Source organism: Erigeron canadensis, chromosome 3 (genome assembly GCF_010389155.1).
Source record: "Erigeron canadensis isolate Cc75 chromosome 3, C_canadensis_v1, whole genome shotgun sequence".
NCBI classification, from domain to species: domain Eukaryota; kingdom Viridiplantae; phylum Streptophyta; class Magnoliopsida; order Asterales; family Asteraceae; genus Erigeron; species Erigeron canadensis.
Window position 1 is genome coordinate 46,622,504 of NC_057763.1, and position 24,370 is coordinate 46,646,873.

Here is a 24,370-nt window from a genome sequence, read left to right on the forward strand (position 1 = left end):
TGAACCTATAAATGGAGTGTGTGTTTTCTTTAGAAAGATGCTTCATCGTTTATATTTGTTATCAATTAAGCTCTTAGCAAGTAGTTGGATGAGTCTTTTGTGATGAATAAACTACCACTTGCATGCTTGTTATCAAACATGAAATTCAATAACAAGGACCACTATACATTAGTATTAGTACTCCCTGTTATTATTACTATTATTCTTTTAAGAAAAATAAAATACTATTACTCACGAAAATCAAAACATATATTGTTTTAATTGAATTTACGTTAAAAATCTCAATCTCTATAGATAAAAAAATCTAATTAAATAAAATTCTCTATGTAAAAAGAAGAATGATATATCTCCAACCATTATTTGCTATCCACAAACAATTTATGTTTTACGCAGTTGTAAATTGTACAATACTATTATAGAGAGCTAATAGTAGTTGTAGATTTATCATTTTTTATGGACAACCTTGATAGAATCCAAAGTTAATATTAAGTTATTTATGTAAAACCTCTCTCATGTCCTTAGACTTTAACTCAATGGTTGAAAGACTATTCTCTTTAAGAGAGTTTTCGTGTTAAATCTTGAAGAAGACATAAGAATTAAGTTCTTTTACTACTGCCCCCCTGAGATCTCTCCCATGTCAATTTTTTTTATAAAAATAAATAAATGATTTTTTATTTTTTACTTTTAATCGAATAAAAAAGTTCCAATGTGAAGGGTTTATTCACTTTCCCATGGTTATTGGTATTTTCTTTTTGCTTTTGCGGCTTAGATTATATTTGGCGGTAAAAGTGAACATTAGCCCCTTCTTCTCCGGCGGCGGCGGCGAGTAAAAATGGAGGAAAACGTCGAAATAGAAGCCGGAGAAATCAATGAGTATGAAAGTTGGCCAGCAGCAATGCGTTTCGATACCCCCCCTTATAAAACCCATCATTTTTATAAACATTTCAGATCAACTTCTTCTAACCCTAATAACTTCCTCAAAGGCGTTAAATGGTAGTGTTTCTGTGTGTAAATATATATATATATATAAGTTTTAATTTAATTGGTGTTACTTAAAAATGTATTTGTATTGTTTGTAGGTCGCCGGATGGTTCGTGTTTTTTAACGACTTCTGATGATAATACACTTAGTTTATTCAATCTGTAAGTATTTAAACTTTAATATTTTTTAGCTATGTTAGGTCTGCCCATTCACATTATATGTATGTAATATGAATTTACACATAGCCTACTTACTGTCAAAGAGAATCTGTTTTATCATAAAATATTCGGCGGTGTATCGGGATGGTAGATAAGCGTGGTTTATAGTGTAGCAGATGACTATTGAGCATCAGTTGTATCCAATTGAAATTGTTCTCTTTTCTTTCACAGACCAGATTATGAAAGCTCTGCAGCTGAAACCGATTGTTCTTTATCTACTTTTGAAGGTTGGTTTCCGTTTCAAATGTGATTATTATACCCGACAAGTAAATCATTGGTCATTTATATTGTCATCGTATGTTTCCTTTGCAGATTCATTTCCTGCAAACCTTGCTATAACCGAGGGAGAAGCCATATATGATTATTGCTGGTACCCTTACATGTCTGCGTCAGGTATAGTATCTATTTGCTCAGAATCGTTTTCCATTAGTATCAATCTTTTACTTTAATTATTGTACCACTTTATTAGCAGTGAACCAATATTATGCTCTTCGATTGTATTGCAGACCCAGTAACTTGTGTGTTTGCAACTACCACGCGGGACCATCCTATTCATCTATGGGATATTAGCACAGGCCAGGTGCTCCATTGCATTATCTATAACTTAACTAAATGACAAGGAATTTTAGTTTTTTCAGAGTCAGATTAGCAATATAATTATGTATTAATTGTCATTTAATGAGTAGAACAAGCCTGTTAGCTGTCTTGTATTTTCAAGATGTCACACTTCTTGAGATCCAGCAGTAATATGGCATGGATTATTGTCGTGATCATAGTTTTTCAGCACAATAACAATTCATTTAATATGGAATTGCAGTTACGCTGTACCTATCGGGCATATGATAACATGGATGAAATTACTGCTGCCTTTTCAATCGGTTTCAACCCAACAGGAACGAAGTAAGTTTCTGCTTGCTATACTACAACAGCATTAAATGTTTCTATTTTATTTATCAATTTTGAAAATTGTTTCAATGATCGATGAAAGTTTTGATCTCTCTTGCTGTTATAAAGATGCAATAATGTGGGTTGTTGCTATTATGCCTTTTGTTTTTCTATTGAAATAAAAATAACATGCTTGGTCTATTACTGCTCTGCTTTATATGGTAGTGCATGGAAGATTCAGGTGCCACAACCATGGGCGGGCCCTTATCTTTATGTGTTTTATTGGGCTCTCTACATTGTATTCTTTTAGCTTGACTTTCAGCCTCCACCAACTAGTTACATGATTAGTCTTTTCAGATACTTGGCATACTACTCATAGTGGATGAAATTAACTGGATTCAACAATTAGTCCTTTCTTAGGTGTGTAATAATATTAATATCATTTGTCAGTTAAGCAATTGTTTGGTTTTTTTTTACCTTCATAGTCGAGCTCTTACTCCCTTCCACAGCTTATTACTTTATGTAAGATTGAAACTGAAAAGCTGTTATGATTCAGGATATTTGCTGGCTACAATAAATCCATCAGGATTTTTGATATCCATCGCCCTGGTAGAGATTTTGAGCAACGTTCTACCATTCAAGGAAACAAGGAAGGCCAATCAGGTTCTAGTTGGATGTCTTCGCTATATAGTTATAAATGAAATGTTTTTGCACAGTACTTATATTTTCTTTTCTACAAAAACATTGTTGTTCAGGAATCATATCTTCAATTGCCTTTTCCCCAAGTCATACGGGGATGCTTGCGACAGGGTCCTACAGCCAAACGACAGCTATACATAGGGAAGATAATATGGAACTCTTGTATGTTTTACACGGTCAAGAAGGAGGAGTTACGCATGTAAGTGTGCCACTATATTTGGAACTATTCAGCTAATCATGATGAAAGAAAATTACTCAGGCTGTTATTGACTTATTTCTGACACCTCTTTTACAGGTTCAGTTCTCCAAAGATGGAAACTATCTTTATACAGGGGGACGCAAGGTATAATGCTAACTATCCTTGTACTTGTGTATAATACATGTATTTGTTTTCACTTTGCATACTTGTTAGCTGCATTGCCTCTGTCGTCCTGCAATAATCATGTGTCTCAGTGCACCCATATTTCTAATTATTATTACTTCTATAGTTCTATAGCTAGTTATATTTTTATTTATTTTGTTCTATTCTTACATTACCATCTGAGTTTGTTTTTTACTTTCTTGATATCTCCGTAAATTTGGGATATTTATGTACATGTCATCTGATTTCTGCAGGATCCATATATATTATGCTGGGATATACGCAAGACAGTTGAAATTGTATACAAGTACGTACTGTTTATCTTGGTGCAACAAATTTTATGTAATCTTATAAATCTATTACATCAGATTCCCAAATGATTATTTACCTATAGCAATTCAATTAAATATATTAGTTTGTTGTCAGTGTATCAAATTATGCTTAATTAAGCATTCAAAGTGTTTAACTTCTTGAATGCTCATGTTTTTCTTACTCTGTTCAATTATTAGGTTATATAGATCATCAGAAACGACCAATCAGCGTATACAGTTTGACACCGAGCCGTACGGTCGATATCTTGGAACTGGTGGACAGGTATATTCAAAACTTTTTGGATTATTTATAAGTCGTTGTGTCAGATTGTTACTAAAAGGTATCAATTGTGAACCATTCACTCATTTATCTGGTCGATTTCAGGTTGTTTTACCTCTAACGGGTAAAACAAAAGAACAGTCTAAAATTGAACATCACAAATGGGTCAAACAAGGTTATGTAAAGCCTAATTTTGTTACATAAAACCTCCTAAATCACTTTGTATAGAAAACAGCAGATTACAATTGAAACAGTATCCTGAACAGGGAAAACCACAATTGTTTTATCATAAAAGAATAACTTCCGTAATCATATAATGACACACATTATTTATAAAATTAGAAATTGGACATAAAAGGGTTTCCACTGACCACCTGACCGACCCGTTTTGCTCCGCCATACGGACGGTTCATTTTGCTACCAATACAGTATTACATTCAAGGCATTAACTGTTTGGCAAAATGTTGATTTTAGGATGGTTTGGTACATATATATGATCTTCAAACGGGTCAATGGGTCTCGAGTTTTCAAGCCGCATCAGGTACTACTATCTCAAGCTAGATTTAATATATTGGGTAGATATGTGAACAGTCAAGTCCAACTTCTGATGTCTTAAATAACTGCAACTTTTGACTCGGGGAGTATATAAGTTTAGTCTGCACTAAATTTCTTCATGAGTTTGTTTGACTTTGAAACACATCTGAAATGTTTTCAAAAATGATAAAAGATTGGAAACTTGCAGAGTGAATTTAGGCCACAATTTATTATCGATTTCTATTAAACACAAGGGTTAATTGAAATCGACCAAAAGGGAAAATTGACGCTTTTATTTTAGATAGACTTTTAGGTTGGGTCTTGTTTGTTTTTTAACCATTAAGTGATTGAAAAGATTAAGTGACTGAATGATTAAATAATGTCTCTACTTATTAAGTCAATACAGTTGTTTTTTTAATTATTAGGTCAAAAACAAACAATTTTGATCGACTTAATTGGTTAAGTACTTTTTATTAAGTTCATCAAGTTCTAAATAAACGGGACCCTAGTACTTGACAAAGGCTCAAACCCTGATTAGGCTGAAAACAAAAATGCTTGGATATCTGTCAAACTTTGTAATTTTTTCAAACCTTTCTCATCGCCTCCCAAAATTAATGAATTCAATCTTTTCCGGGTATTAAAGTTCTAAATTTAATGCCATTGACCCATTGTTTTGTATAGATGTAATTTATAGGTCAAATATATTGAGTGTGTTCAAATTGTGCTGTTTTTCACACGCCTTTCTTAGCCACTTTCTTTAACAATCATCTTTCTCTTGGTTGTGTCCGTTCAATCAGATACTGTTAGTGGTTTTTCTTTCCATCCTTTGTTGCCAATGGCCGCCACTGCATCAGGACACCGCAGATTTGGAGCACTTGACGAGTCTGATGAAGATCTTTGTTTAAGTTTACGAGGTATTCTATTCTAATCCTTTTACTTTCACATTCAAATTGAATCTTTAGATTTTAATTCGTTATTATTCTCTATCCCCAAAGTAAAGGAAGTTGGTGGTTCATGCCAATTAATCAAATACGATAAATACAAAAGAATTAAGATTCAACCTGAAGATAAGATATACAGATGGTACAAGTTCAGTTTAGAGTTGTGTGAAGTAGTCTGTGTATGTGTGTATTTGTTCTTAAATCCACTTGTAATGCATTGATAGTACTATAGTAGTATATTCTAACACATGAAATTTTACTAGTTCAAGATATCCGTCCACCTATTAAATTATTAGATCCAAGTCCGACTAATTCTGGACGTGGCAATGCCAAAATTTGGAAACTGCATAGTATGAAAATAAATTGCTTTGACAATGTCTTTAAAGAGAGAAAGAGAGAGATCTTCTGAAATCAACCTAGATGAAGAATCAGGTTTGAACAGGTTGTCATATATCTTTATTTGAGACCTAACATTCTATTTGTTTATAATAACTTTCATCAACCTTTAGGGCTTTACTTTGATGGCAACATTTTTGTTATTCACATCAACTGAAATACTAAATGTCTCTTACATCAAACTAAATTAGTAGGTAGGAGCAACTATCACATCTGTGTTTTCAAGGACGGATTGTCGAAAACGCTAAGGATGTATAAATGCTTTTAGTCGCATATATTTTTAGTAGTTATTATCCGTGTTTCTAATATCATTTATCTCATGTAGATGACGAAAACTGTGCTTCAGTTTGGAGTTTCTCCGTATATTCAGCTGAGGATTATGCAGCAAACACAGACCCTGTAGACTTAAATGATCAATTTGATCACCAAAGCCCGTCTCAAGACCCATGACCTGATTTCTTGTTCCAGGTCAAAACTTTTCATTGTTCCGAATTCATATTTTTGTGACAGTTTGTGCAATGCTGCAAGCCTCTCAAGTTAAGGAGCAATTTTAACATATATTTCAATTTGTTCTTCATGTTTCAGTTATATATTTTTATCTTCCTTTTTGTAAGTTTAGTCTTTGATTTTATTATTTAGGAAAAAGCGCACCAAAAGCTCATGATTCCTAATTTTGGCTTGCTTATTGTTATTTTTATATACCTGATTAGGGTTAAAAAAGAGATACATGAAACAAGCAAATAATCATAATTGCGCTAACTTCACAATTCTGATTGTTGAAGTTGAAAATTTGTAGTTTGGTCGTCCTTATAACAAGTGGTATTGATCACAAGTATTGCTACACAAAAGTCTTGGTCAGAACGGAAACCTCCTCGATTTTTTTTTTCTGGATTACTTTAGTTAAAGCGGTCTTAAATAAAATTGATATCTTTTTAAATGTCTTTTTTTTTTTTTGTATATAACGATATACTTTGTGAGGGGAACTTTTCAAGTTTGAATGGATATGATGCGACCTCTTCGTTTTTTTTTTTTTAATGCAACCTGGCCTTAATTTAAGTGGAACTAATGGACCAGAGGTGCTTGACGGTGAGAATGTAGATCAATAGATAATCTTATGACGCGTGGATAATAACATATTCAAGATTTCAAGCTTAATTGAATGAATTGCAAATAGCGGGTCACCAAACAGCTTATATTTCCTATAAACCTTTTTTTTTTTTTTTTTGATACATCAATATCTTATGTATATGCTGGCGTTGGTCAACCATTTCTATTTTCACCATGATTTTAGTAATAATTTTTGGTACTGTCATATCTCTGTTATCTAAATATGAGTTAAATGTCGTTTATTCAATCAAACACCATAATTATGTGTGTTGTAAGAATATTACGAGTAGTATGTATGGATAAAACTCCCAAAAACTCAAATAAAACTTAATCTCTTTTCTTTTAAACAAATAAATATGACTATTCTATAACCAGCAAAAACGAACTATTTAAGCAAGATGCTTGAAAGACCGAAATGAGTACATGATACATCGGATGAAAAAATTAATAAGAACAAGTATAATGTCAATATCAAAAAGACTGCTCTTTTATTTCATATATCAAATAGAACTTAATTATTTTTTCGTTTATTAGCAAAATGGTCAGAAAGAGGTGTTAATAAGGAATATTTTGAGTTTACTAAATATGTAACAATTCCGGTCCCTGGCCTTTTCTTGTAGTGTGCCAGCTCAAATTTGGATAATTTGTTTTTATATCATGAATTTCGAACTTTTGATAATGTCCCACGCTGGTTCTTTTTAGTTATGACAGAATATGACTTATAAATTTCAGCTGAATTTTGGTTATAATGGATGTATTATATATTCAGGATTTTGATGGTGATAATCCTCTCTTACTAATATAAATTTCAGTTGCTGTCTAAAATTCTACATACATTACCTCAATTACTTTTATCCTTAAATTAACCTTACGTGTTGGTAATTTTTATTAGATTTATTACAAGATATGAACTACCTGAATTACTTTTATCCTATTCGACATGTGGTTGACCGAGTCGATTACCAGCCGCCACGATGGAACTCAATTTAGCTTTTTTACTCCTTGTTCACCGCGTACAACCCCTCAAAATCAAATCTCAATGCAGCATGCCATGTGTACGAATTTCTATCAATCACCACATCCACATGGCACTATCCCATTCGTGAACCATGAAAGGTAACCAACCTAAACAACCACTATATTAAACTATACTAAACAATCCAAACAAGTGACCAAATTGGTAATGACTTATGGAATGTCAAATTTATTCAGATAAATAAGATTTAAAATTATTAATCCCTATCCCAATTTCTTTAATACTACGTTGTTTCCAGGGACAATGTAAATCAAACGCTAGTCAATCAAATGAAGCACGTCAGCAGCCACATCCACCCCTAATCGTTTCTAGCCACTAATTATCCTCACACGTGTCGCCGACCCCCCAACGGCTAGTTCTAATCAAACAATACCAATATCTTGTTAAAAGAAATCGACTTTATATCTAATAAAAATTCCTTATTTCTTTGATAAACTAGTACTCCCTCCGTCCCATTTAATTATCTAAATTTGATTGATCAAGAATTTTGACCGTAATATTTTTGTTTGTATTTTATAACACTTGTTATAAAATATATGAATGGATTGAGTTTTGGATATACTTTCCATTGATATAAATTTCATTAAGTAATATATAACACAAACAAAGATATTTACGGTCAAACTTTAAAGAAAAAGACTTGAAAAGTCAAAATAGGATATTTAAAATGGGATGGAAGGAGTATTTATGTTACCGTATCTAAATATTGCAAAAATACATAATTTTCATCGTTTATATATACATTTTTTAACATAATATTCTAATCATAACGTGTTCTATAACTAGTGAATTTCTATTAAGCACTATACTCGTTTTTCAATTAACGGTATATTTCCATATATTAAAGTTAATATTAATATTTCTTCTTCGTTATGATTGAAACCGTGTGTTCTATGATTGACTGATTGCTTAGGGCTATTCGCGTAACTAACTAAATCCATTTTGACACTTATGGCTCTAGATTCTAGTTGGATGCGAAGACAAGCAATTTAAATGTTTGGTATTAAACTTAGATAAGTATTGGAATTCATTCAATGAACCATTGAACCCAAGTAGTAGTAGGTTTAGATAGTGTAGTAGTAACTCAAAATTTTCACTTGACATCCATATGTGGTGGTGAAGACTTCTCAATATTAAGTATCATTATCATGAATATAAATATTTTTGGACCAATAAGTAAATTAGTGTATTCTTATAATTGTTTCCGAACACTAACCTAAACAGTTCAACTAATGAGATTTCAATCTTGTAATATATCAAAATATCTATATGATTTATGATTTCTCATTGTGAACATTATGAGAAAAAAAATGTATAAAATTATTTAGTCTCTATATGTTACCAAAGTCATGTAATTAGATTTAAAACTTATTTTTATATATGTGTATCAATTTCAAATTTAGGGTACTTTTATGCTAATAGAAAACACATAACATAAGAGTGAAGCATGAGAAACTTCGAGTCCTCTCCACAAATATCAAGTTGAATTCATGTGGACCATATCCATAACATTTTTTTAAGAAAAGATTTAACCAACTTGCGTTTCTCTCTCTATATCTCTTTCCCACTATATATACAAACTTCCCAAATTTAGTCTTAACAAAGACACACACACACACATTTTAACAACACAATATAATTACGCTATTTAATTAGCTGACATTTCACAAAATCTGCTCTTGTTTCCTTGTCAAGAACAACCGTTATATCAATCCAACTTTACTACCACCAAGAAATTAGGACTTCAAATCCTACTTAAAAAAGGTACTTAATTTCATAATTTTACTTCAATTCCCACTTGGGTTTTGGTTTTTATTTGAATATTTTATATGATGGTAATTTCAGGTGCAAAATGGCAATGGGAGATAATCTTGGACTAGGAGTAGTGAAAAGAACTAGTTCGTTTGGTAGAAAAAGGATTTTATTTTTGAATCATATGGATTTTGACTCAATTGATGTTGCTACACCTAAAAAGAAGCCATTTTTGGAAAGCAAATCTGGTTATTGGTGTGAAAAATCTTTGCTTGAAGCTCTTCCTCAAGAAATATTGGTAAGTTATAATTTCCCAATTCATTTCTATATCTCTTTATATTAATTACCTAAACCTTGAATAAACCTCATCCAATTAACCCGTTTTATATTGAGTTTTCTTGTTGCAAATTAGACATTTTTTTTTGTGAACATATAAAGAACAAACAGATTGGTTTTGTATACTTATTTATAGTGTTTGTGTATAAAATGTTGCTTATTTTTGGGCTCAAAAAATGTTGAACAGATCAAGATATTGTGTGGAGTGGATCATGATGATTTAAAGAGTCTTTTTCATGTATCTAAACCGATACGAGAAGCTGTAAGTTGTTTATTTTACAAGAACAGATAGTTTGATTTGTGATAGAATTGAAAAACTGTAAAATGGTTGTTAAATTTTCTATGCATAAAAAATAATGCAGGCTGTGATTGCAAAGAAATGGCATTTTGTATATAGTACACCTAAAAAGATTCCGGCTTTTAGGTGTTCATTAAACTTGGAGGAGTTCCCATCAAGCCATTTTGAAGAGATCGAAGCTCCAAATGCGCCAAAACAATCAAGAATATTTCGTTCTCGATTGAACAGAAAAAACTCGGCTGCTATATGTGTGTCCTTATTCGTATTGTCCCCATTGGACAAAGACCAACAAGGACACCTATAGCAGCCATCAAGATAGCCATTTTATTGATGCAAATATTATACTTATGATGATATCGTGCAGTCGTGCATCTAGATTTTTCGCTACGTTCTTTCATATGTAGATAGGTTTTGGGTATAAGTTTATGTTTAGCAAAAGGGAGTGTCGTATGAAGTATGTTTGGTTCTTCAAACTTTTCATTGAAGATATATTGTTGGATTTGTTTTAGGTGTTTGTACATTTAGTGTGTGTAAAGTTGAAGACTTACAGGGATATATATATACAACAAATGGTTTTGTTCTTTTATACGAGTATGTAATAAAGGTTTTGTGGGATCTGTTATTGACTAATGGTTTTTGATATTACAATTCTTTTCATTAGGCAGGGTACAAAGGGTGTTTCATATGTTTTTGGAGGGAACACGAATGAATGAGATGCAAAAGGAACAAAGCTAGTGGCTGGCTGTTGGTTGAACATAGATTTTAGACTTTTAGTGAAGTTAGAGAAAGATGCGTATTTTAAATACGTGATATTGTGATAAATATATCAACATGTTTTGGACACAAGTTATTATCACATACTTATGTATATACTTATCTTTGGTTAGTATATATTAATCAGATTAGGATATAAAGACGAAATCTCACCTGAGAAGTTTAATCTTTTCGGTCAAACTGGACGAAAACAAGTTCACGAGAATGTTACTAGCCCCATTTGGTTTAAAAAACTGGTTATTGAGCTTTCTACGCCAAGGCGGCCCGTGTAATTGTTATTACAAAAGTATTAATGGGCTTATCGTTATGGGCTTTTGGGATGTAAAACATCTTTCCAATTAAACTGGACATTGTGTTCGCAGGGCGTTGGGATGGCAGTGTGGTAGCGCTTTAGTTACTGATATGTTCTTCACGAACAAACCATCCACGGCTAATTTGATTATTTCACAAAACCTTTAATTCTCTCACAAAGTTATTTTGATCATTCACGGATTGAAATGGTATCACATGTGTTTCCTTTTAATTCATTCACTGACTACATCTTTTATAGGTTACTTCTCGCATCATACGATGTTGCCTTTTCTTAATCCATCCACTTAATTATTGCACCCTCCAGTGGTTTTTTCTCTACATCACACAACTTTGCGTTAACCACGACACACGATCAAGCTTTGGAACTTTTTAATTTAAAGCACATCAAAGGTGTTGGTTCATCATCATCATTCTTTATTAGTAGTGTCGCATCTTCCTGATCTTTCTTGCTTGCAATGGCGGACCCCCAATAAGGATTTATCATTTTCTTATAGTTAAACATTTGTTTTGTCCTTGTGAAATGCCCAAGACACACCCAATGTCACCTACTGAGACAGTAAAATACTACTCTTTTAATGTTGGGCCTTTGTAATTAGGCCTATTAAATTCGCATTAACCCTTAAAAAGTTATGTCTTTCATTTTTATTTATTTTTCTTTTGATTTTTTTTTCCGAATAGTTAATATTATTGATATTGAAACATAGCAAGATGTTAGAATTACAATACATGAAAAAGCATGAGATTAGTACTTTTTTCTTTTGATAATATTTGATTTTGAAATATGAGGTTACTTCTAGTTAAGACTTCAGATCTCTTAAAATTAATTTGAAGCCAAACCTTTAATGACACTTTATATTTTTATTTTATTAACCTTTGTTAACATAAATATCTAAAAAAGTTGAAATTGTTTATATGTAGTCTTGAAATCAACAAATTATTATCTTAGTTAATGTAAATATATTGAATTTGATATAAATATGCTAAGAACAAAATAATTGATTAGTTACCCATTAAAGTTAGTTCTTCATTGTTATCAATTTATGTTTAAACAAAAGATAGTACAAATAATTTATCTGTCTGTTGTACAAGTCATCCCCCTTTAAGGTCAACTCCTGACTCCCTTTGTGTTGGTTGAACATTCATAAGTATAGAACCAAGTTTTTGACACTTGTAGCAATTAATTTTCAACTATTATCATACCTTCGTTGTCGTATAATTCATGTGAGGTGTGTCCTTAACCTTTATATTTCACTTTGGCTCATTTTCTTGACGATCTTGTCTAAGTCGCCACACCACCCTCGTTACCATCATTATCACTGTATCATGTGGGCGTAACTGCTAAATACTAACTCGTTATATATATAGAAGTGAGTATAGGGTTGTCCCCCATCTAAGCTTATATGAGAAACTCCCCACATTTGGTTTTTATAATCATAAAAATCATGGGGACCATGTATTTATTTAAAATTCAAATAAGTATTAAAATATTTGTATGTGAGGGGTTCCCCATTTAAGCTTAGATGGGAAACAACCTCATATTCACTTTTTCCATATATATATATATATATGGGGATGGTAATATAAAAGGCTGTCGGGTATCTAAACTTAGGTGTGGAACACTCACATATTGTTTTCTTAATCCATAAAAATCATGGGGGCCCATGCATTTATTCATTAGACAATAAATAGTAAAATATTAGTATGTGAGAGGTTCCACACCTAAGCTTAGGTTCCGGACAACCTTATATTCCTTTTTCCCATATATATATGTATATATATATATATATATGTTGGTGGGTTAAATTAGGGACTCCTTATTTTAAGGACTGTTAGGGACTCGATCTAGAACATCTATTTTCATCAGATCTAATCACCACTGATCATCTTCGGCGAGACTTACACATGTGTAAGTACAACTTACACATGTGTAAGTTGAATAAAAATTATGATTCGGAGCGGCCTTTGCCCTTAAGGATATTCATAAACCAAAGCTGGTGGGGGTGATAGGTCATTGAGGGTGATAGGTCATAGTGTGATAGGTCATAGAGGGTGATAGGTCATAGAGGGTGATAGGTCATAGAGGGTGATAGGTCATAAGGGGTGACCGGTGATGGATGATCTACCTAAAAAAAATTGTACTTACACATGTGTAAGTCTCGCCAGAGATGGTCGCCGTTGCCGGATGATCATGGTGGTGGTTGGAGATGATGATGGTGGTGGTGGTGGTGGTCAGGGATGATGGTGGTGGTGGCCGGAGAAGGAGGTAGAAGGAGTCCTTAACAGTCCCTAATTTAACTTTTCCATATATATATATATATATAATATAGAATATAGAACCAAAGTTAAGAAACTTCTTTAAAAAAATGTTGCATATATATGTATACTAGGTCTAATACCCGTACATGATGCACAGTTTGATATAATTTATATTTATAATATTGGTTCATATGTTAACAGAAATTTATCTGAAGAACGGATGTGAATAAACATATACCATGTTTTATAATGATCGGTAATAGTTGTTTTAATATGTGAATTCTATTATCAATGTTACCATAGATGACAGATGTATAAGACTCTTAAGATATGACAAATAGGATGCCAATATATCATAAATCAATCTTATTTGAAGTATAAATTTCTTAAAACAGCAAATTATTCTACTCTTATTTTTAATTTATACGAATAATTTGTATGGAATTAAATCCATCATATCTCAATGGTTTCGTCTTTAATGAATTTGATAATGATTGCATTTACCGTATTTTTTATTTTTTTTAGAACGGCATTTATCTATACCTTATTAATATAATATAATATAATATAAATATAAATAAAATAAAATATATAACTGTCTTATAATTTAAGTCAAATTATTAATTTAGATCAAATATGACACGTAGAGATGTGCGTGGTCCAGTTTGGTCAGTTTTTGCTGAAAATCTCAACCAAACCAATGTAAACGGTTTAACATTTTTTCAAACCAATCCGTCCAAGTTGTTATGCCAAACCAAACCAACCAAAACCAATTAACCGGTTTCGTTTGGTCTGGTTAAACGGTTATCATACTTTTGACGTTCATATATAAAAGCTTTTAGTAATACTAAATTGCAAAAGTTTCACTTATACTTAAAATGAAACACAAAGTATTTTGAAATATATAAATCACATAATATTGATTAACTTGGTGATTTAGGAATCGTATCTTTGAAAATTTTAAATCTAGAATTTGAATATGTTCAACTTTATACCAACTATAATTTGTTATTTATAATTTATAATATTGAATATTAATATATACATGTATATATATATATAAATTAAATATATCATTGATATAATTAAATTGTCCGATTTGGTTAAACCGGTTTAATAAAAGTCTAAAATCACAAACCAAACCATAAGAGCGGTTTATTAAAAAGGCAAACCAACGGTTTGAGTTTTTAATTTTAAACCGACCAATCCGTCCAATTACTACGGTTTAAATGGTTTAGCCGGTTTAGACCAAACCATGCACATCCCTAATGACACGTGTCGTGAAAAGGTTATGACACATGTCGTTTTAAGAGATATTCAATCATGTTTTAGTTTATTAGTAGATGTCTCATATGCCTTAAGATCAACCTAAGACTTTAAAAATTTGACATGTGAATTCCGCTAATTATATTTTATATTTTTCCACATATTATCATCCTATGATTAAGTTAATTTTTAGGCATACAACTTATCATTATCCATATATATATATATATATATTAAAAAACTTAAAAATATTTAGAGCTAATTATAAATTTTGATTGAAAGTAAATAAATTTGTTACAAATTTAGGAAATTAATTAAATAGATATGAATGAGTTAAATCTTAAAAAACAAGCCTTACTTTCCCATTCCCATTATATATATAACAATCAGAATTTAAACTACTATTATATATATAACAATCATAATTTAAACTACTACAGTGGCAGTTTGGTTAGAATTCAAAAGGCTTAGTTGAGTACTGGTCGGCTTCCTTGGGCTTTGTATCTCTAATGTATTATTTACTATTGTTACGTGTTCCCCTTGGCGGCTATATCGTCAATACAACCAAACAGCTAAATAGCCCTTTTGTCTTTTTCACATATACAACATATATTTACACAAAATCATAACCAACCAAATCTAAAAATAAACGCCGATGGACCATCACCAGAAGCATTCACCAGGAACAGCTATAGCCGTTAACCACCACCGGCTTCCGTTCACCCACTGTACTGGCGCAGCTAAAAAACAGCAGGAACAATCACCACACTTTTTTCAACGCCGGAAAACAACAGTCACCTATTAAACTTCAAACCTAATTCAAGATATCAACAAATATAAATTAAACAAAAGTTAAGAATAACCATTAAAGGTAATTGATATGATAAAGAGTATATAAGTGAAGATCCGACTTGCTCTAGAAGGGTTGAAGGTAAGTGGAAAAAAATAGTCTTTTTGTCTACATAAAAGCTTCATATCGGGTGGAATAAAAAAGAGTTTCTTACGCTGTCAGCCTGGCACCATATACGTGAAACTCATTCCATCTGTCTCTCCTTTTCTTCGGCCATCATCCCGGAGAATTACATAAAGGGGATCTCAAAATCTCTGCATGTCAACGATGTTGTTTGTAAAACGATAAAAACTTCTGTGATCTGATATATTGTCAAACATATGGCTTGAAATACTTCTTGAAAATTTTGATGTATGTGAGCGTAATGAAAGAAGAACAGAACGAAAATGAAAGAGGAATTAGAGAAAGAATAACTATGAAAATCAGTTTTTGAGAAATAAATAAAAAGAAGCTATGAAATGGTGGGTAAAGACGGTGATTTTCGTGAAACGGTGGGTATTACATGTGATACAAAAAGTCAAAAATCCACATACTGTTTTTACTTGCTTTTTTTTACCCAACTTCGTAAACCATGACCATAGAATATATAATAATTACATTATTTTATTCTATATTCTACATTTATAACTCTCTTCTTTTTCTAACTTATATAAAATTAAACAAAATGTCCCTTAGATGAACCGATGCTTAAAGCTAATTCTTTGATATGGATTGAATTGGTATGAATACTTTTATTTGGGTATTTTTATCTACAATGGACATTTTAATCTAAATATCATTAATGGAAAATACATAAAAATATGTTGCTATCGAAAAATCATGCTTAAAAATGCATATACATAATAAAATACATATTGCTTTATAGTGAATGTTTCTTATTAAATAACCACACCATTACATAATTTTAACAACCAATTAGTAATTAGTAGTAATCAGTTAACATTCGAAATACTACAATAATATCTAATTGGGCAATATGTGGAAATTAAACTAGTTCCCATATATAATAAAAGGAAGAAAAAAAAAAAGAAGAGAAGTCGGGTCACAAAATTCCTACGAGTATTACGAACAATTGAGGCGTGATTTATTCTCTCCCTACCCAAATCAATTTGAAAGACAGGTAATCTTTATCACTATTATTTTCAATTTCAGTTACGTTCATATATACGGGATTATTATTAGTATTGTTATTATAATATAATGATTATGTGTGAAATTTATTTATGATTTAAAACCCTAGTAAGTAATAACTATTGTCTTGGATTTAATTAGGGCTTTTTGGTTCTAATTTATTCATTGAAAAATGTTGTTATTGATTATTATTTCGATTTCTGATGGAAAACCCTAATAAGTAATCACTCTTATTTAATTAGGGCTTTTTGGTTCTAATTTATTCATTGAAAATGTTGTTAGCTGATCAGACGATTATATATATGTGTGTGTGTGTGTATTTGTTGTTTAATTAGTAGGGCAAAATCTATAGAGTTACCAGGGATCCTTCTACTGTAAAACAGTAAAAGCAAGATTGATTTTTTAACATATAGGAGGAGATGACAGAGTATGGGAAGGAAAGCAAATTCGGGATGATGAAAATGAAGCGTGAGATTAGTGACATAGAAACGAGTAGTAATAATAATGTTGATGATGATGATGGCGTAATTAAGTTAAAGAAGACCAAATAAGTTTATGACTATTTCCCTTTCAAAAAGAATGTCTACGTTGAAGCTAAAGAGATCCAAGATATGACTCCTAAAGACGTTGCTGCTTACATACACCAACTACAACTGGATATCGTCGGGGGTAATGATGTTCCCAATCCTATTAAAACCTGGCGCCAATTTGGACTCCCATCGACACTCTTGGAAACAATCAGAACCGAGCTCAAATATGCCAAGGCTCCATTGCCTATCCAAGCACAAGCACTGCCAGTTATTATGAGTGGCCGTGATTGTATAGCTGTTGCTAACACCGGCTCCGGCAAAATACTAGCTTTTGTTCTGCCAATGATGGCCCATCTTATGGCAGTTAGAATACAAGGAGCTAATATTGCACTTGTTGTTGCACCTACCATCGACGTTGTTCATAAGATTTACACCAGCTTACTCAAATTCACCAGGTTTTCACGTGTTGCTTGCTTACCTCTGTACAGCGGAGGGTGTGCTGATATTTTCAAACAAAATTCCCTGTTGAAGGTTCAGACTGGACTTGTTATTGGTACCCCTGACACCATCATCTCTACTGGAGAAATCAAAAGTGTGCTTGCCAGGGTCACATTTTTGGTTATGTATCAGACTGATCGTATGCTTGACATGGGTTTTGAGACAAGACTCATCTCAATCGTCAGTAACATCCGTCACGACTGCCAGAACCTGATCTTTTCCTCTACCTTCAACCATGACGGCATCAGACTCTTGGCCAGGAAAGTTGCATACAAACCTGTTGAGATACATGCACACCCCATGAGTCCTCCCCTAGTGGAGGAGGTCAACCAGGGAATTGTGTATCATCCTCGTGACTCTTGTTATGAAGCACAATTGGAGATCAACGATTTTCCTCTTTTGGCTTTGGGGAAGGTAATCAGAAGAGAAACCATGTCGCCGATTTGTAAGTGGACTAGAACTACCGTCATCGTCAAAGGCCAATATATTCAGCCTCCTTTTATTCCGCATCCTGGGGAGCGAAAGCTCTACTTGTCCATTAAGGCAGCTACTGAACAATCTGCTTCGCTTGCCAAAGCTGAAATCCATCGTATTCTACAGGCGTCATCTCTTTCAAGCTCACAAAATGGCCAACACTTTTCTCAAGTATCAGAACTTGGTTCAATTCACGCATAAAAGGCTTAAACTAGTGTTGGTGTTTTGGACCTATGTATGGGCCTGGTCCAAGAACAAAACTGTGAGGTGTATGGGCACCAAAGAGGATGATATGAATAATTTGTTTACTTGATATGGATTAATTGCAACAAAATTTTGTATATGCCATTTAAAAGAGGATGGTTACTTTTAGGGAAGTGATATTCATAACATCTCTTTTGATTAATTTACCATAATGTATAGTTTTTAAAACATATTGTACAAGCTTTTAATAAATAATATTGATAAATTAATTAAAAGAAATGATATTATTATTATTTCCCTTACTTTTATGTATCATATCTTACTATGTGTTGGTCATAGACTCATAGGTATTTAAATACCTTCATAAGTGGTGTCGAAGTTCTACTAACGCAATCTGCCAATTTATCCAGTCCATCTAGTAATTTTAACTTGGTATAATCTGACAATAAATTTTAAATTGTTAAATAAGTGGTTTTTTTTTTCTTTCTAACGGCTATTAACTAGACAATAAAATATTTAAAACAAGATAGAAGTGGCCCATGAAAAGGAACACATCTCAAAAAGTATCCAACACCTCCATTAATACCTGCCGGTTTGCCAGACAAGAATAAAAAAGAAATGAAAAAGACAGCACTGAGAGCACCAGTAAAATAATGGAGTTGGCTGCCTACTGCTGCTGGAATATTGTGTTAATTCCATCTTTTCAACCTTTTTTTTTTTATAAAAAAATTCCATCTTTTATTACTACATGCTCTCTCTCCCAACTCTTTCATAAAACTGGTATTACAGTATTTCTTTTTTTTTTCATCTTTTTTTTTTCTTTTCACAAAACCAAATCTGATTAGACTTCATTTGTTGATAAAAAAAAATAATTAATGGATCCAGTTTCCTCCAAAAAACTACCAGAAAGTTTTCTAAAAAAAACATTTTCATTGATCAACAACAACAGCGACCGAAACTCATTGTCACTAGTATGCAAAGACTGGTACAACATAGAACGTGTAACGAGGCGCCACGTCTCCATATCAAACTGTTACTCTGTATCACCCGAAATCTTGGCAGCTAGATTTCCTGAGATCAGAAGTGTGACACTCAAAGGCAAACCAAGGTTCTCAGATTTTAACCTTGTACCTGACAACTGGGGTGGCGATGTCCAACCGTGGTTGAATGTTTTTGCGACGGCGTATCCGTTTTTGGAAGAATTAAGGTTGAAAAGGATGGAGGTAAGTGATGAAAGTTTGGAGTTTCTGGGGATGAATTTTGATGGGTTTAAGGTTTTGTCGTTGTTGAGTTGTGATGGGTTTACTACTCTTGGTCTTGAAGCTATTGCTACTCATTGCAAGTGAGTTTGTTAATTACTACTCCTTAATTTCCTTCCTACGCCAGTTTTGGTTTTTCTAATTTTATTTCCGCATTATTCACTTGCACGGTACTATTGTTTCTTGTAGTGAAGTTGTGAACAAAGGTGAGTAGATCTTTAAGATTTAAGTTAGGGTAGTTTTTTATTTTGATTTATTGACTTTCTTTTCTTAGAAATGTGGTGTATGAAGTAATTCTTGTGTTTAGGTTCAGAATTTAGTGAAATGGTCTGGAAACGGTCAAACAATAATATGATTAGGATTTATATCTTACTAGTTACTACTAGTAGATTTGCTCTCCGTGGAATTGGATGACATGAATATGACAAACCTCTTCCGTTTTTAGTTTATTCAAACTTTTAGTGATTTTGTGAAATTGGGTTGTTATGATTTTGAAGTTTGATGACAACCCAAAGTGCATCCGTAACTTTTGTACAGTACAATAACTAGTGATGCACCGATCATAATGTGATTATGATTCGGATCACATTAGCATAGTGATTGCACGATAAAGTGAACAGATAGTTTTCGGTGATATTCCAGTGGGCTGTGGGCCGCAGCAACTTGTAAGTGGCGCCAGGTAGGTAACCATGATGATAGCCACCAACAGGCAACAGCCAGTGGTGGTGTTGTGAGGAAAGGAAGATTGAGGTTAATATGTCATGTTATAGTTTGTCTAGTCTAGAAATATAATGTTGCAAGTTGGGGAAATTAAAGTGAGTCATTTTGATGCTTTTTAATTGATGTTAATGTATTTCAGTGTGTTTTTAACTTCTTTTTTTTTTATTTATAAATCAGATGATTCCCTGAAGTTTTTTTCTGAAATCTTGCTTGATTGTGTAGGAACTTGACAGAACTAGACATACAAGAGAATGGGATTGATGATCTTGGGGGAGATTGGTTAAGTTTCTTTCCAGAGAGCTTAACCTCATTAGAAGTACTTAACTTCGCAACTTTGAATAGCGAAGTCAGTTTTGATGCTCTGGAGACTCTTGTTTCTAGATGCAAGTCCTTGCGAGTTTTGAAAGTTAATCGAAACATAAGTTTGGATCAATTGCAAAAGCTGCTTGTGCTTGCTCCACAGTTGACAGAGCTTGGTACTGGTACATTCACAGAAGATCTTGTGTCTAGTCCTGTGAAGGAACTCGAAAGTGCTTTCAGTATTTGTAAGAATCTACATACAGTTTCGGGTTTTTGGGATGCTACTTTGCTTTATCTACCCGCTGTATATCCGGTGTGTGATCGATTGACTTTTTTGAACCTGAGTTACGCTAGTCTTGGGGCAGTTGAACTTGAACAAATTATCTCTCATTGCAAGCAGCTAACTCGGCTTTGGGTAAGTTGCTTCCTCACAACTCACAAAAGTGTGTTTTGAGCTATTATGATGAGTTTTAAGGGTGACAAAGGGTGGGTTGTGTCATGGTTCAAGTTGACTAACTTTTTCATAGGTTGAACTGGGTCGAGCTGGCGTGTAATCTGTCAAATATGATTAAAAAGTTCATATTGTTTGAATAAAAAAGATTTAGAATACTGTATGAATTAAAATTACCTCTTTGGTTGACTCTTGGTCCATTTGATCCATTAGACCCATTTCCCGTTTGAGATAAATAATTTAAGCTATTAAAAATAAAAATAACCCTAGTCCAGGCCTCTGTTTGTCAATGAAGTGTAAGCACTACCTCTATTCACTTGCTTGTGATTTTTTTCAGGTTCTTGATACGGTAGGAGACAAGGGTTTAGAAGCGGTCGGATCTTGCTGTCCCTTGCTAGAAGAACTTCGAGTCTTCCCAGCTGACCCGTTTGACCAAAAAGTGGGTGTGACCGAATCAGGCCTCGTTGCCGTATCTAATGGCTGCCCAAAGCTACATTACATACTCTACTTCTGTCAACGTATGACAAACGCTGCTGTGATCACCGTAGCCCAAAACTGCCTAGATTTCACTCACTTCCGCCTTTGCATAATGAATCCTCGGGAACCAGATTACCTAAGTAACGAGCCCATGGATGAGGCCTTTGGGGCCATTGTCAAGATTTGTACTAAGCTCCGGCGGCTTTCGGTTTCAGGTCTGTTAACCGACCTGGCTTTTGAGTATATCGGGAAGTACGCGAAAAACCTTGAGACACTTTCCATTGCTTTCGCTGGAAGTAGTGATTTGGGAATGGAGTATGTGATGAGAGGCTGCCCTAAGCTGAAAAGGGTTGAGATACGCGACTGTCCGTTTGGGGACTCTGCTTTGCTTTCGGGTTTGGGCCAATACAAGTCCATGAGGTCTTTGTGGATGTCGGCGTGTAATGTGACCATGAATGGCTGCAAGAAGTTGGCTGAAGAGATGCCTATGTTAAATGTTGAGGTGATCAAAGATGAAGATGGCGATGATAGCCTTGCCAATAAAGTGTATGTGTATCGAACTGTTGCCGGACCACGAAAGGACACACCGCCTTTCGTTCTGACCCTCTGAGTTCAAGAAACCAAACGAGGTGAGCTTCAATTAATGGTGAAACTTAGAAAAACTTTTCGGACCCTAGTTTAAGATGCAGAAAATGTCATTAGGAATTAATTGTTTAACCAGTTCCATCATATCATCTATATTTATTGACTCGGTTTTGGTTTGGTGCTTTGTGAACATTTCGTTAGACAATAACACTTGATGGGGTAGGATTTAGGCCCTTGAGAAGTTTGAGATTCCATAATTTATGTGACCAGTAATCACTAATTAGCTGTATTATAAGTTCAACAATCAACCAGCAGGGTGACATAGTGCTTGAACGTTGTCAACTCTTTATAAGAGGTTCTAGATTCGAATTTTACTAGGTGGGTGGTTGGGAAAAAGATTCGGAACTGGTGCGCACCTAAATAGGCCTCGTACATTATGAGTCAAGACTCCGTTTTGAATAACTTGAACAAGAAAAACCTTGTCCATTTACTATATAACTTAGAGGTCATCTCCACCCCAACCTTGGTTTAAAACTTTCTGTTTCATGTCAGTACTTAATTTTTACATTGAATTTTTTTTTATTAACCTACAACCATTTAGTTCTAACTTCTAAATCTTAGTTTCATAACCCAACTTTGTAATTATCTTATTCTAAAACACTAAAACAAGAACCCTTTCAAAGAGAAGCTTCCAACGTGAGCAAGAAAGAACCGGAGCCTATCAAAGTGATGTAGTAAATAATCGTCAGATGTAACGTTGGATAATAGTACGTAGTAAAGTTGTTCTTGGGTTAATCGCTCACAAAGTTACTGGAATTGAATAAATACAAATGGGGGACAAGCATAGACCCAAATGACATGTTCTTTTGATATCTATGTCACATAGAACCCCGACATCTCACTCATATATGTTCATAAAGAAACAATTGTCATGTGATATTAACTATCTTAAATAAGTACTGTTTATGTTGATTGTTCTTAAAATAACGTAATAAATAAACAAATTACACCATACTAGACAACCATTACTTAATTATGTGTAAAACGTCTGTTTTAGAAAATATACACTGCGATGCATGAAATAACTTTTGGGATGTTTGAATCACCATCCGGCGACATGATTAAGATGTAGTAAATGATCGTCAGATGTAACATTGGATAATATAACGAGTCTTTCGTATATAAGCTTTGAATATTCAAATCCGACTAATTGGATCCCCGTGTGGCCGTGTCACGCGGCAACGATGGTGGTAGCGATGACAAATGGTGAGTAGTGTAAATCATTAATGTATAAGGGGTAACGTAGTTATTTTAATATTTAAGGGATAATTGTTGTGAATTAATTCGTTCAGATATTTGGTACTAATGAACCATCCAAAATTTCACCAACGCCAGGGATTGAACACTGAACTTTTTAAAAAGGGTCTATACTTTTACTAACATGACATTAGATGTTACATTTACCTTATCATGATATATGATATTTGAAAGATTTTCTTAAGATGATGAACTAAAGACTTAAAATGAATAATTTGATGCGAGCAATTGATCCACGCATTAAAAAAAAATATATATATTATATTAAAATTCTATCAACTAGAATCACTAGTTCACAACTCACATTCTTATAAAACAAATTATTTTTCTTAGAAGTCCTTTAGGGTATTATATGGGCCCATGATTGTCGTGTTTAAATTCATATAATGGCCTGCTTTCCTATGGATTCGTCAAAAAGACCGCCATCAGCCATGGGCTGTGAATTACTGAATTCAGCCCATTTAAATTTTATAGACTTTACCACATGATTTTAACTCTTTCACATAGGTGATCACTTTTACCTACATTTTTTCACTTACCCTTTTCATCTACTCTTTGAGTCTTCTTAGCAATTCACCTACTTTCTTTGATGGTTATTTATTTTGAAGTCGAAGGTAAAAATTAAATAACTGAGGTAGTACACAAGCAGAATAAATAATTACTCTGTTTAGAAACTATGCAGCCATACAGGTAGAGGCTATGCATATATAGTAATGTTCATCTCCGTCCCCACAAGTTATGGTGGGGAAAATATTATTATTGAGGAAAATTTTTCCATGCAATAAAAGATGAAATAAAAGCATTGCAATGAATGTGTCAATAACAAAATTG

General features: G+C 33.2%; 4 protein-coding genes and 1 long non-coding RNA gene across 6 annotated transcripts; 4 read left to right on the forward strand and 1 right to left on the reverse strand.

Moving 5' to 3' along the window:
• Positions 1–721: 721 nt before the first annotated feature.
• LOC122592900 (telomerase Cajal body protein 1) lies at positions 722–6,219 on the forward strand. Its single transcript, XM_043765225.1, has 14 exons — positions 722–993; positions 1,080–1,142; positions 1,371–1,426; positions 1,512–1,592; positions 1,706–1,779; positions 2,017–2,099; positions 2,641–2,747; positions 2,840–2,982; positions 3,079–3,126; positions 3,399–3,451; positions 3,654–3,738; positions 4,210–4,276; positions 5,067–5,183; positions 5,932–6,219. The coding sequence occupies exons 1-14, from the start codon at positions 833–835 to the stop codon at positions 6,054–6,056; spliced, it is 1,263 nt and encodes a 420-aa protein (XP_043621160.1). The 5' UTR covers positions 722–832; the 3' UTR covers positions 6,057–6,219.
• Positions 6,220–9,363: 3,144 nt separating this feature from the next.
• LOC122593652 (F-box protein SKIP27-like) lies at positions 9,364–10,721 on the forward strand. Its single transcript, XM_043766082.1, has 4 exons — positions 9,364–9,513; positions 9,595–9,799; positions 10,025–10,099; positions 10,200–10,721. The coding sequence occupies exons 2-4, from the start codon at positions 9,602–9,604 to the stop codon at positions 10,437–10,439; spliced, it is 513 nt and encodes a 170-aa protein (XP_043622017.1). The 5' UTR covers positions 9,364–9,513; positions 9,595–9,601; the 3' UTR covers positions 10,440–10,721.
• Positions 10,722–15,244: 4,523 nt separating this feature from the next.
• On the reverse strand, positions 15,245–16,040 carry LOC122593741. Its single transcript, XR_006322860.1, has 2 exons — positions 15,748–16,040; positions 15,245–15,557 (listed from the first exon to the last, which is right to left on the reverse strand). It is a non-coding gene; the product is annotated as an uncharacterized LOC122593741 (long non-coding RNA).
• LOC122593740 (DEAD-box ATP-dependent RNA helicase 42-like) lies at positions 15,541–18,616 on the forward strand. Of its 2 annotated transcripts, none has more exons than XM_043766186.1 (2): positions 15,541–15,674; positions 17,138–18,616. In XM_043766186.1, exon 2 carries the CDS (start codon positions 17,336–17,338, stop codon positions 18,425–18,427), a length of 1,092 nt encoding a protein of 363 aa, XP_043622121.1. In that variant the 5' UTR covers positions 15,541–15,674; positions 17,138–17,335; the 3' UTR covers positions 18,428–18,616. The 2 variants fall into 2 exon arrangements, with proteins under 2 accessions (XP_043622121.1, XP_043622122.1); XM_043766187.1 differs by lacking the exon at positions 15,541–15,674 and adding an exon at positions 16,581–16,713.
• Positions 18,617–19,155: 539 nt separating this feature from the next.
• Positions 19,156–22,479, forward strand: LOC122593371 (protein TRANSPORT INHIBITOR RESPONSE 1-like). The gene is made up of 3 exons (XM_043765766.1): positions 19,156–19,772; positions 20,632–21,124; positions 21,498–22,479. Exons 1-3 carry the CDS (start codon positions 19,306–19,308, stop codon positions 22,245–22,247), a joined length of 1,710 nt encoding a protein of 569 aa, XP_043621701.1. The 5' UTR covers positions 19,156–19,305; the 3' UTR covers positions 22,248–22,479.
• The last annotated feature ends 1,891 nt before the right edge of the window (positions 22,480–24,370 follow it).

Bases quoted from the DNA above. Each gene is read 5' to 3' on its own strand.
- LOC122593652 (XM_043766082.1), top strand. From the start codon at position 9,602: ATGGCAATGGGAGATAATCTTGGACTAGGAGTAGTGAAAAGAACTAGT. The intron at 9,800-10,024 runs GTAAGTTATAAT...AATGTTGAACAG, and splicing joins CTCTTCCTCAAGAAATATTG to ATCAAGATATTGTGTGGAGT. The intron at 10,100-10,199 runs GTAAGTTGTTTA...AAAATAATGCAG, and splicing joins CTAAACCGATACGAGAAGCT to GCTGTGATTGCAAAGAAATG.
- LOC122593740 (XM_043766186.1), top strand. From the start codon at position 17,336: ATGACTCCTAAAGACGTTGCTGCTTACATACACCAACTACAACTGGAT.
- LOC122592900 (XM_043765225.1), top strand. From the start codon at position 833: ATGGAGGAAAACGTCGAAATAGAAGCCGGAGAAATCAATGAGTATGAA. The intron at 3,452-3,653 runs GTACGTACTGTT...TTCAATTATTAG, and splicing joins ACAGTTGAAATTGTATACAA to GTTATATAGATCATCAGAAA. The intron at 5,184-5,931 runs GTATTCTATTCT...TATCTCATGTAG, and splicing joins TCTTTGTTTAAGTTTACGAG to ATGACGAAAACTGTGCTTCA.
- LOC122593371 (XM_043765766.1), top strand. From the start codon at position 19,306: ATGGATCCAGTTTCCTCCAAAAAACTACCAGAAAGTTTTCTAAAAAAA. The intron at 19,773-20,631 runs GTGAGTTTGTTA...TTGATTGTGTAG, and splicing joins GCTATTGCTACTCATTGCAA to GAACTTGACAGAACTAGACA. The intron at 21,125-21,497 runs GTAAGTTGCTTC...GATTTTTTTCAG, and splicing joins AGCAGCTAACTCGGCTTTGG to GTTCTTGATACGGTAGGAGA.